An 11,115-nucleotide genomic window follows, 5' to 3' on the forward strand; every position below is an offset into this window, starting at 1 on the left:
CCATTGATGCATGTTGTGCATTTTCACAAAATGTGGACAATATTTGTAGAATTCTACAGGGTAGATAAAAAGTTGTTTAGCACATTTAAAAACAGTGGTGGTAAATACACTTGTTAGTGCACGTTTTTAAACCCCAGAAGAAGAAGTTGGTGCGCTAGGAATTCTGGGTACGACATTCCCGTGTCAGCCATATTGTTTCATCGTTCTGGTGTAAGGTTAAAGGGGAGATGAAGGGGATTCGCGGAATAAGTCAGTTATCGGTAAGAACTCCTTTGCCATTTTCATAAATTGAATAGTTGATTATTCAGGAGACGTTTTTGATACCCACTTATAGATTGTGGGGCTTGGTTGGCGAGGATCGCGCTCGGGCCAGTATCTAAAAGGTTGCTGGAACAAATCCCCGAGGTGACAATGTAAAAATCTGTCGTTCTGCCCCTGAGCAAGGCAGTTAACCCACTGTTCCCGGGGCGCCGAAGACGTGGATGTCGATTATTGCAGCCGCCGGCTCTTTTCTGCCTCAGAGGGGTTGGGTTAAATGCGGAAGGCACATTTCAGTTGAATTCATTTGTACAACTGACTGGGTATCCCCTTTCACCACAAATTGTGATGACACTAGGTAGCTAACGTAAACATACTAGCGAGGAAGCGAACGTTAACACAATGATGATAAACCCAGCCTTAACGTTTGATAGCTTAATAACCAAATTTTTGACCCACTAACGTTACAATTTGTGGAATATTTGATCTACTCTTTACCCGCTGTCAATGAGTTGTCAAATTTGTCCCTCGCGGTCTGTCCAATCAGAAGTTCGGATCATGCAAAGGATAATAGTTCCGTTGTTTATCAGTCTCACCGGGGGTCGCTATAGGGTTTAGCAGCTGTTGGTTTGACATCAAGCCTTCGGTGTGATTCTCCCTTGAAAGTCAAATGTAGTTCATAGCAGGTGGTCATGTGTCCTGGACTGTGCACTATGATGCAAATAGCTGGCACACACTGTCGTGTCATTCAATGAATCAGGACATAACGTTATTCAGTTGGCTACAACTTGATGTTTTAAAAGTTCCAATATCAATGAATACCGTAACATTCTCACAAGTTTGCTTTCCTAGCTAGCTAATGCATAAGTAAACTTTGCTGTCACGCTCTCACATACATTAACTGAGTTACATAATACCCCCGTTTACAAGTAGGAATTGACTGGGTGACTTTTACTTAAGTAATTTTCTAAGGTACTTTTCCCACCAATGGTTAACATTAGTTAATCCAGAGATTCTTACCTTTGCCTCGATTCAGTAGCCTCGTCCAGATCATCATTGGATTTGTAGTTCTTTATGATAGCCACATTTGCAGCTAATTATCATTACATTTTTGGGGGGCAAATACAGGTGAATATATTGATAAGTCACCTTTCCCTGTAATTTAACATTTTGTTTTATGAAAAGGATTTCTCTTAACAAAATTCCCCCGGCCAGAAGTCAATAGGCGCTAAAGGTAGTTAGCATCTATGAATGAGTTGAACTGGAGACAGACTTTCTAGGTAGCTAATTTCCCCCTTACAGCCAAGTTTATCCCGGCTCAAGCTTCATCATGGTCCAGCATGGTGAATATACCTATTCTTTGATTTTGCACGTTCCATGATCCTCCTCCACAGTCCTCCAAAACCAAAACGAACGAGTGACCGGGCTGCACTGTTGAATGGAAACAGAAAATACGGAATGTGCCTTTTTATTAAACATGAAACATTTGAATATGATTATACCACTGTGCCACCATAAGGTCCATCCACATCTGTCCAGTCTGCATTCAACCATTATTCTGTTTCTGATTCTCAATCATCTAATTGTCTCCCTCTATCCAGAGTCCAGACCCACCATAAAACCCTAGTAGGATATTAAGTCACCTTGTATCTTTTCTCTATTACAGACAAGGCTTTACTCAGCCCAGGCTGCCCGTAAGTTGGATGTCGCTGCAGAGCATGTCAAGTTTCAGCCTCAGGATGTGCAGGTCAGTGGGTGTTGACATGTTTCTCTCTCCTCACAAAGACATTTCTTTGTAGCCACCCGGACAGACCAAGGCCCAGTTTCCCAAAAGTATCTGAAGGCTAAGTTCATCGTTAGAACCATTGAAGGAGTATCATGAAATCTCCGAGCTGTTTCCCAAAACCATCGTTATTAACATTGCACTTGAAAATGCTCGTAATCTAACGCCTGCCTCAGACCACAGCTACGTGCCTAATTAGATGCTTTTTTGCCCTCCCGTGTCACTTTATGCACAGAAGAAACAGAAGATCTCAGCTAAACATAGAATCACATGGTTTATCAGAGTCTCTCTGACCGCTGATAACTTCAGAACAAAGTTCACTACAAATACAAAGTTGCCAATGTTTTTTTTTTAAAACATTTAACCTTTTATTTAACTAGGCAAGTCAGTTAAGAACAAATTCTTATTTTCAATGACGGCCTAGGAACAGTGGGTTAACTGCCTTGTTCAGGGGCAGAATGACAGATTTATACCATGTCAGCTCGGGGATTCGATCTTGCAACCTTTCGGTTACTAGTCCAACGCTCATTGTCTTTCCAATTGATACAAACAAGCAACGTATAAAAATATGCTTCAAATTAAAACTGAGATGATTGGATTAAATCATATTGAAACAGGCTACATTTCATTTTCAATCAATTTGGTTATGTTTTGGTACTTGTGCTCTACTGTCTGTAATTTGTCTCAATATATTACATGATATGTCGCCTAACGTGCACAATGATAGCATTTTTATTGGTCAATCCGTAGAATAAGCCGCCTCAATATATGCAGCCGTAGGTGGTAGGACTAATATAGGAGCTGCTTCGTCGTCAGTATTGTGGAATAATTATAATGTTAAGGTAAGATTTGAATGGAGAATGCTGATCCGAGAGCAGCGCTCCCTTTCTTTTTGATCCTATCAGTATCAGAAACACGTACCAATGGTGCACTTAGCAACTGTTCTCTAAGCGTAGTGTTTTGGGAAACGCAAGTTTTATCTCCGAATGTTGTAGGAAAGATGCATTGTTTAAACACTCAGAAGCCTAAATTCCATCATTATCGGGAAACCGGGCCCAGCCTCTGTCAGGCCTCAAATTCTCCACAGGGGCTGCCCTCATACCAAGATGTTCATGTATGTGGTGGTCTGAGGGAGCTACTTAGGAGGTGGAGATTGTCATCTGTCTTACTCTTAACTCCAGTGTATTTACACAGGCCTTTTTTCCTTTGAGATATTGGTCTGCTTTTATTATACCACATAGAATCTCTATGTACTGCTACAAGTTGCCCGTGAAATGTTGTGCTGATTATATTTGTAATAGTTGAAGTAAAACTAGCAAAGGCATTTCAGATTTGTAATGCGATGCTTTCCACCCATTTGTTGCCTTTTATGTGAACATGCTATAACAGAACCTAGAGCTAAGACGTGTTACTCTGCACTGCTCTGTTAACATTTTGTGACGTCGTAACTGCATAAAACACATGTTCAGTGCCTTCAGGAAGTATTCACTCCCCTGGACTTTTTCCACATTTTGTTTTGTTACAGCCTGAATTCAAAATGGATTCAATTGAGATGTCACTGGGCTGCATATAACACTCCACAATGTCAAAGTGGAATTATGTCAAGACATTTTTACTAATTAATAAAAAATGAAAAGTTGAAATGTCTTGAGTCTAAGTATTCAACCCCTTTGTTATGGCAAACCTAAATCAGTTCAGGAGAAAACATTTGCTTAAGAAGCCACTTCATTTGCAAGGACTCACTCTGTGTGCAATAATAGGCAGGATAGAGAGCGTACTGCTACCAGACACACATCAGCAGAAGAGACTGCCTAGAGTGTAGCCTGTTTTCCAGATGATCAGTGGAGAGAGAGGACAAGACACGCCATATGACCACAAGTCAGAGCACAGGGGTAACCCCACCAATAATACCTCATACATTAATAATTCATAGAACAAATCAGAGGCAATGTCATAGATGCACCAGAAAATAACAAACCTAGTTAATTAGATTATTTGTGAATATCAGTATTCCTTATAGAGTGAAAAGGGAGTTGGGTACATTAATGGGAGAGTGTGTAGTTCAAAACAGTTGCTTACTGAGATGACATTGATGACAGATGACATTTTTGTGAAGAATCAACAACAAGTGGGACACAATCATGAAGTGGAATGACATTTATTGGATATTTCAAACTTTTTTTAACAAATCAAAAACTGAAAAAATTGGGCGTGCAAAATTATTCAGCCCCCTTAAGTTAATACTTTGTAGTGCCACCTTTTGCTGCGATTACAGCTGTAAGTCGCTTGGGGTATGTCTCTATCAGTTTTGCACATCGAGAGACTGACATTTTTTCCCATTCATCCTTGCAAAACAGCTTGAGCTCAGTGAGGTTGGATGGAGAGCATTTTTGAACAGCAGTTTTCAGTTCATTCCACAGATTCTCGATTGGATTCCGGTCTGGACTTTGACTTGGCCATTCTAACACCTGGATATGTTTATTTTTGAACCATTCCATTGTAGATTTTGCTTTATGTTTTGGATCATTGTCTTGTTGGAAGACAAATCTCCGTCCCAGTCTCAGGTCTTTTGCAGACTCCATCAGGTTTTCTTCCAGAATGGTCCTGTATTTGGCTCCATCCATCTTCCCATCAATTTTAACCATCTTCCCTGTCCCTGCTGAAGAAAAGCAGGCCCAAGCCATGATGCTGCCACCACCATGTTTGACAGTGGGGATGGTGTGTTCAGGGTGATGAGCTGTATTGCTTTTACGCCAAACATAACGTTTTGCATTGTTGCCAAAAAGTTCAATTTTGGTTTCATCTGACCAGAGCACCTTCTTCCACATGTTTGTTGTGTCTCCCAGGTGGCTTGTGGAAAACTTTAAACAACACTTTTTATGGATATCTTTAAGAAATGGCTTTCTTCTTGCCACTCTTCCATAAAGGCCAGATTTGTGCAATATACGACTGATTGTTGTCCTATGGACAGAGTCTCCCACCTCAGCTGTAGATCTCTGCAGTTCATCCAGAGTGATCATGGGCCTCTTGGCTGCATCTCTGATCAGTCTTCTCCTTGTATGAGCTGAAAGTTTAGAGGGACGGTCAGGTCTTCGTAGATTTGCAGTGGTCTGATACTCCTTCCATTTCAATATTATCGCTTGCACAGTGCTCCTTGGGATGTTTAAAGCTTGGGAAATCTTTTTGTATCCAAATCCGGCTTTAAACTTCTTCACAACAGTATCTCGGACCTGCCTGGTGTGTTCCTTGTTCTTCATGATGCTCTCCGCGCTTTTAACGGACCTCTGAGACTATCACAGTGCAGGTGCATTTATACGGAGACTTGATTACACACAGGTGGATTGTATTTATCATCATTAGTCTTTTAGGTCAACATTGGATCATTCAGAGATCCTCACTGAACTTCTGGAGAGAGTTTGCTGCACTGAAAGTAAAGGGGCTGAATAATTTTGCATGCCCAATTTTTCAGTTTTTGATTTGTTAAAAAAGTTTGAAATATCCAATAAATGTCGTTCCACTTCATGATTGTGTCCCTCTTGTTGTTGATTCTTCACAAGAAAATACAGTTTTATATCTTTATGTTTGAAGCCTGAAATGTGGCAAAAGGTCGCAAAGTTCAAGGGGGCCGAATACTTTCGCACGGCACTGTATTGACTCAGGGGTGTGAATACTTATTTAAATGAGATATTTCTGTATTTCCTTTTCACACACAAAAGGTTTTCACTTTGTCATTATGTGTAGATGGGGGAGATGTTTTAATTTTATTATTCAGGCTGTAACACAGCTAAATGTGGAATAAGTCTAGGGGTATGAATACTTCCTGAAGGCACTGTAGGTGTGATGCTAACTGATATTTCTCTTCCAGGTGACTAAACTGCCCAGCGGTCTGGTGATAGCCTCACTGGACAACTACTCCCCGGCTTCCAGGATCGGTGTGTTTGTGAAAGCTGGCTGTCGATATGAGTCCCCGGACAACCAGGGGGTCACCCACCTGCTCCGTCTGGCTGCCAACCTGGTATGCCTGGTTCTGGTTCATTAACCCTCCATGAACATGATGTATCCAGGAGCTTGAGTGATTGTTCAATGTACTCAATACTGCTTAGGAACTAGTGATGTGGTTCATCCCAATTTCTGCTGCTCTTTTCCAGACTACCAAAGGTGCTTCAGCCTTCAGGATCTGTCGTGGTGTGGAAGCAGTTGGAGGAAGTCTAGGGTCAGTGTCTGTGATTTAGTGTACATCCTCATACAAACATAAAGAGAACTTAACATACCTTTTCATTTAGATTGTTTGGGATACTTAATTAAAGACATGTTCCGTTACTTTGACTAACAACATATGTTTTTAAACCTCCAGCTTTGGGCTGGATGTGTCAATGGGTAGTTCATGCATCATCATCTGAGAAGAATTACTGTTTTACCTCAATTTGCCACGAAATCCCTAGTTTGAAAGTGACTGTTTTCTTGAAGCTGTGCCGTGCCATTTTCCCCCAAGTGGTCCAGCTCCGTAGCAGTTTGAGTTCTAGCCAATGATCTTCAGCCCCTCGCATTTGAGTGGCAGCTAGCAAGGGGCCTGCCCAGCATTATCCAATGAGGTTGCAGGATGGGTCTGATTGTTCTGTGGACACAGCAAAGAGAGAGAGAACAATGCCGCGGTGCACATACGTATGTGACTTTTTTGGTTCATGAGTGCTACTTTCACAACTACTGGCTAAAAGGTATACAAAAGTACCAGAGAATCTCTTTAGCATATTTTCTGACTAGCTGTACCACTGCCATGGATGTCATAATTACACTATATATACGAAAGTATGTGGACATCCCTTCAAATTAGTGGATTCGGATATTTCAGCCATACCCGTTGCTGACAGTTGTATAAAATTGAGCACACAGCCATGCGATCTCCATAGACAAACATTGGCAGTAGAATGGTCTTACTGAAGTGTGCAGTGAATTTCAATGTGGCACCGGCATAGGATGCCACCTTTCCAACAAGTTAGTCTGTGAAATTTCTGCCCTGCTAGAGCTGCCCTGGTCAACTGTAAGTGCTGTTATTGTGAAGTGGAAATGTCTAAGAGCAACCGGCTCAGCCGCGAAGTGGTAGGCCACACAAGCTCATCGCTCAACATCAGTACCTGACCTCACTAATGCTCTTGTGGCTGAATGGAAAGCAAGTCCCCGCAGCAATGTTCCAACATCTAAAAGAACACCTTCCCAGAAGAGAGGAGGCTGTTAAAGCAGCAATGGGGGGGACCAACTCCATATTAATGCCCATGATTTTAGAATGAGATGTTCGAAGAGCAGGTGTCCACATACTTTTGGTCATGTAGTGTATCTGTGTGTGTGTGTATTTTCTATGCAGTGTGACGTCATCCAGAGAGAACATGATCTACTCTGTTGACTGTCTCAGAGACCACATGTAAGTGTTGCTTGCCTCACGTATACATATGTGTACACAAACATAGATCTAAAATATATGGTGAATAAATCATTGTTATTCTCATTTCTGTGTGTTGTCTAATGCAGTGACACAGTGATGGAGTACCTGATCAATGTGACCACAGCACCAGAGTTCAGGCCGTGGGAGGTGTCTGACCTCACCTCCAGGGTCAAGATGGACAGGGCCCTGGCCGCACAGTCCCCCCAGATGGGTTAGCACACACATGCACACTCAGTCAGTCATGTGGTTGTTTGTTTCTTTATTTGAATGTACTTTCTGTTAACGGCTCTAGATTACATTATGCTGAATGTCAAAAGATTGCAAATTGTCATCACATTGCGTCTGAAGGGCCTTGCGGTTATTTTCCTCAGGTGTGATTGAGGGTCTACATGGAGCTGCTTACAAGAACACGCTGTCCAACTCCCTCTACTGCCCAGACTACATGGTTGGCCACGTCGACGCTGACCATGTAAGACACTCAACATCCTGGTCCCTGCATTATCATCGAGTTGGGACTAGTGCTATGGACGTTCATCTTCCTCTCCTGATGCACAACCCAGCATGCTCTACTTTCACGAAGTACAGCGTTACGTTTATGTTTTTGATTAACCCTCTGATGTTTGCCTCTCCAGATGCACAATTTTATCCAGAACAATTTCACAAGTGCAAGAATGGCTCTGGTTGGGCTTGGTAAGTGTTAAACATGTATATTTAATAAAACATGTTTTTTTATCAAATTATTTTTCTCCAGGTAGCTGTGCGTTAAGGTAATATTTAAAAAATATATATTATTGTATTCTTACATGCATTCTGTGTGTTCAGGTGTGGACCACGATGTTCTGAAGCAGGTAGGAGAACAGTTCCTCAACATCCGCAGTGGGATGGGCACCGCTGGGACAAAGGCTCAGTACCGAGGCGGTAAACTCTTACTCCACTATCTGCTAAAAGCATGAAACCTCATTTTCCTCTGGCATGGAAAATTCCCTGAATTCTACGTTTCTTGCTGCCTTTCTCTCTCCACTCTCTCTGCGTCTCCCTCTCTCCTCTCTCTCTGCGTCTCCCTCTCCCTTCCTCTCTAGGTGAGGTGAGGGTGCAGAATGGGTCCAGCCTGGTGCACTCGGCAGTGGTGTCTGAGGGGGCGGCAGTGGGCACAGATGAGGTCATGGCCTTCTCTGTACTTCAGCACGTCCTGGGGGTGGGGCCACACATCAAGAGAGGCTCCAATTCCACCTCCAAACTCATCCAGGGCGTTGCTAAGGCTACTGCAGACCCCTTCGATGTGAGTGGCATAATCACCAGATTGGATTGTGTTTGTGTTTTCATAGCTGGGCTATATACAAGAGGAGAATGCAATATGTGGAGGAATCTTTTGATAGAAGTGTTTTGTTCAGAATAGATATTGTATTCTATCATGCAGAATTTCATATTGTTGTATTTGAGTGGCAAAACAAATGTCATTCTCCTTTGGTGTCCCCTCCTTTCAGGCCTCTGCTTTCAATGTCAACTACTCTGACTCTGGCCTGTTTGGAGTCTACACCATCTCCCAGTCTGCAGCAGCTGGTGATGTGAGTATTATGTCTCTTAAATTTCCACTGCTTTCTAATAAGGTACTTTTTATGAGAATTCATAAAGCTTAATTCGAACTCTTCACAACAGCTTTCTGAATCAGTTGCTAAGTAGTCCTATGAACCCTGTGAGTGATAGTTACTTTTACATAGAATGTAATGTAAGATCATTCATTTAGGATGAGGAAAGAGCATAATGAAGATTAACTTTGACCTCCCATTGATTCATTTACTGACCTATCCCTGTCCTCCTCTCTACAGGTGATCAAGGCAGCTATTGGCCAGGTGAAGGCTGTTGCAAGTGGGGTCTCAGAAGCTGACCTGACCCGCGCCAAGTAAGCTAACATGCACACAGACATCAGTATAGAATTTGAGTACATATAATCGAGAAAAGTATTGCAAATAGAAGGGAATTTCTACATGTTGACTTAAGTTGTGCCTGTTTCTTTACCCCTTTAGGACCCAGCTGAAGGCTGAGTACCTGATGTCGTTGGAGAGCTCAGAGGGTTTGTTAGATGCCATGGGTTCACAGGCTCTGACCAGAGGGGCCTACCACTCCCCCGAGGTCATCGCACAGATGATCGACTCGGTCTCAGCAACTGATGTTGCCAACGTACGTTTATTCAGTTTTAGGCGAATATTAACTTCCACTTAAGTTTAATTTTGATTTAGTCATGCATTGATGTGAATTGGACAGGAAGTGAACATTTGAGTGGAAGTGAATATATTTCTATATTACCGTCTTTGCTGCAGCTCACTCTCGACGTGCACAGTATATTCTGAGTGTTTCCTAGTTTGTTTGTTTGTTTATTTTTGTGTTTAGATGTGTTTTCTTTCTTCTCTCAGGCTGCAAATAAGTTTGTGTCGGGCAAGAAGTCCATGGCTTCAAGTGGAAACCTCGTCAAGACACCCTTCGTAGATGAGATCTAAACCCTTCCAACTTTTTTTCACCTGTGATTTTAAAACGCACAACAAAAGCCCATCTGTCCATTCAAAACAAACTGCCTGAAACAGTCATTATCCCCATTTCACCATTGTTCTTCTGAGGAATAATAATGTTGTCCCACCAACCCTCAATATTTATAGTTGTTGCTGTTTTTAAGTTGATCTTGATTGTTTGTGCATAAGGAAATAAGATCCACATTTGTTCACTTCTTGAACTGTATAGATTATATAAATTAATTAATAAAGTATATCTACCTTCATGTAAAGATTCACCCATTTTGGATGTTATATTGTTTTTGTACATCTGAGTGATGTTCTATCGATTCCCTGGGTCATTACATGTTTTCATGTGTAGCTGCGCTATTGCCATTATACAGCAATTCGGCCGGGATAACGCAGCATTGCGATAAAGCCTGTCACTAGACTGGATACCTTACGAAAAATCAGCGTGACCGACGTTTCGTGTCTGTTTGGACTTTTTAAAAATGTTTATGCGTTGTGTCCGCCTACTTCCTGGCGGTAACACCAGCCCCTCCAAGGACATCAATACCATTTTGGGGAGTGTAAAAATAATCGAGGCCGAAGAGGCAATGAATTGAATGGAAAAGACATCAATGAAGTCCTGAACTCTGGTCTCTCTAAATTGGCCTCCGTGCCAGTAGGTGGTGCTGTAGTGGATCCTGTTGCAGCTGGGGTTGGTCCTGCTGCGGAAGAGAAAAAGGAGGGGGAAGAGGGATCTGATAATGACATGGGTTTCGGACTCATTGATTAATCTTCCTTCTGTTAGAGGTTGAAAAAACAATTGAGCTTAACGACTTTTAGATCGCGAAAACGTCTATCATATAGTACATGTCAAATGTCATGACGCGGGAGGTTGTCTTCTCGAATGAGCCATTTTATCATATTTTTTGCAATATTCTTGGAGGGTCTCTAACACATTTCTCCTATTTGTTTGCCTCTTCAGTTCATGCTGTTGTGAATGTCAGACGGCATGTTGAACATTGTGACTAAATTGATAGGGCAGTTTGTTTAGGAGATTTTACAGCTACATCAGATACTGATATTGACTTTGGAATTATTGTGGGTAGCTACTTAGCTAGCCAGCCAGCCCATAGAGAGCACTGCAT

At 42.0% G+C, this 11,115-nt stretch overlaps 1 protein-coding gene across 1 annotated transcript; it reads left to right on the forward strand.

Moving 5' to 3' along the window:
- Positions 1 to 119: 119 nt before the first annotated feature.
- LOC112224473 (cytochrome b-c1 complex subunit 2, mitochondrial) lies at positions 120 to 10,260 on the forward strand. Its single transcript, XM_024388050.2, has 14 exons — positions 120 to 260; positions 1,925 to 2,005; positions 5,907 to 6,056; positions 6,190 to 6,254; positions 7,401 to 7,457; positions 7,565 to 7,689; positions 7,850 to 7,947; positions 8,111 to 8,168; positions 8,301 to 8,396; positions 8,558 to 8,757; positions 8,963 to 9,043; positions 9,305 to 9,378; positions 9,503 to 9,656; positions 9,890 to 10,260. Exons 1-14 carry the CDS (start codon positions 228 to 230, stop codon positions 9,971 to 9,973), a joined length of 1,356 nt encoding a protein of 451 aa, XP_024243818.1. The 5' UTR covers positions 120 to 227; the 3' UTR covers positions 9,974 to 10,260.
- The last annotated feature ends 855 nt before the right edge of the window (positions 10,261 to 11,115 follow it).

The sequence above is a fragment of the Oncorhynchus tshawytscha genome, linkage group LG25, assembly GCF_018296145.1.
Source record: "Oncorhynchus tshawytscha isolate Ot180627B linkage group LG25, Otsh_v2.0, whole genome shotgun sequence".
Classification (NCBI taxonomy): Eukaryota; Metazoa; Chordata; class Actinopteri; order Salmoniformes; family Salmonidae; genus Oncorhynchus; species Oncorhynchus tshawytscha.

Coding starts and splice junctions, on each gene's coding strand:
- LOC112224473 (XM_024388050.2), top strand. CDS start 228: ATGAAGGGGATTCGCGGAATAAGTCAGTTATCG. Junction 261..1,924: donor GCGGAATAAGTCAGTTATCG/GTAAGAACTCCT, acceptor TCTCTATTACAG/ACAAGGCTTTACTCAGCCCA. Junction 8,758..8,962: donor CTACTGCAGACCCCTTCGAT/GTGAGTGGCATA, acceptor CCCTCCTTTCAG/GCCTCTGCTTTCAATGTCAA.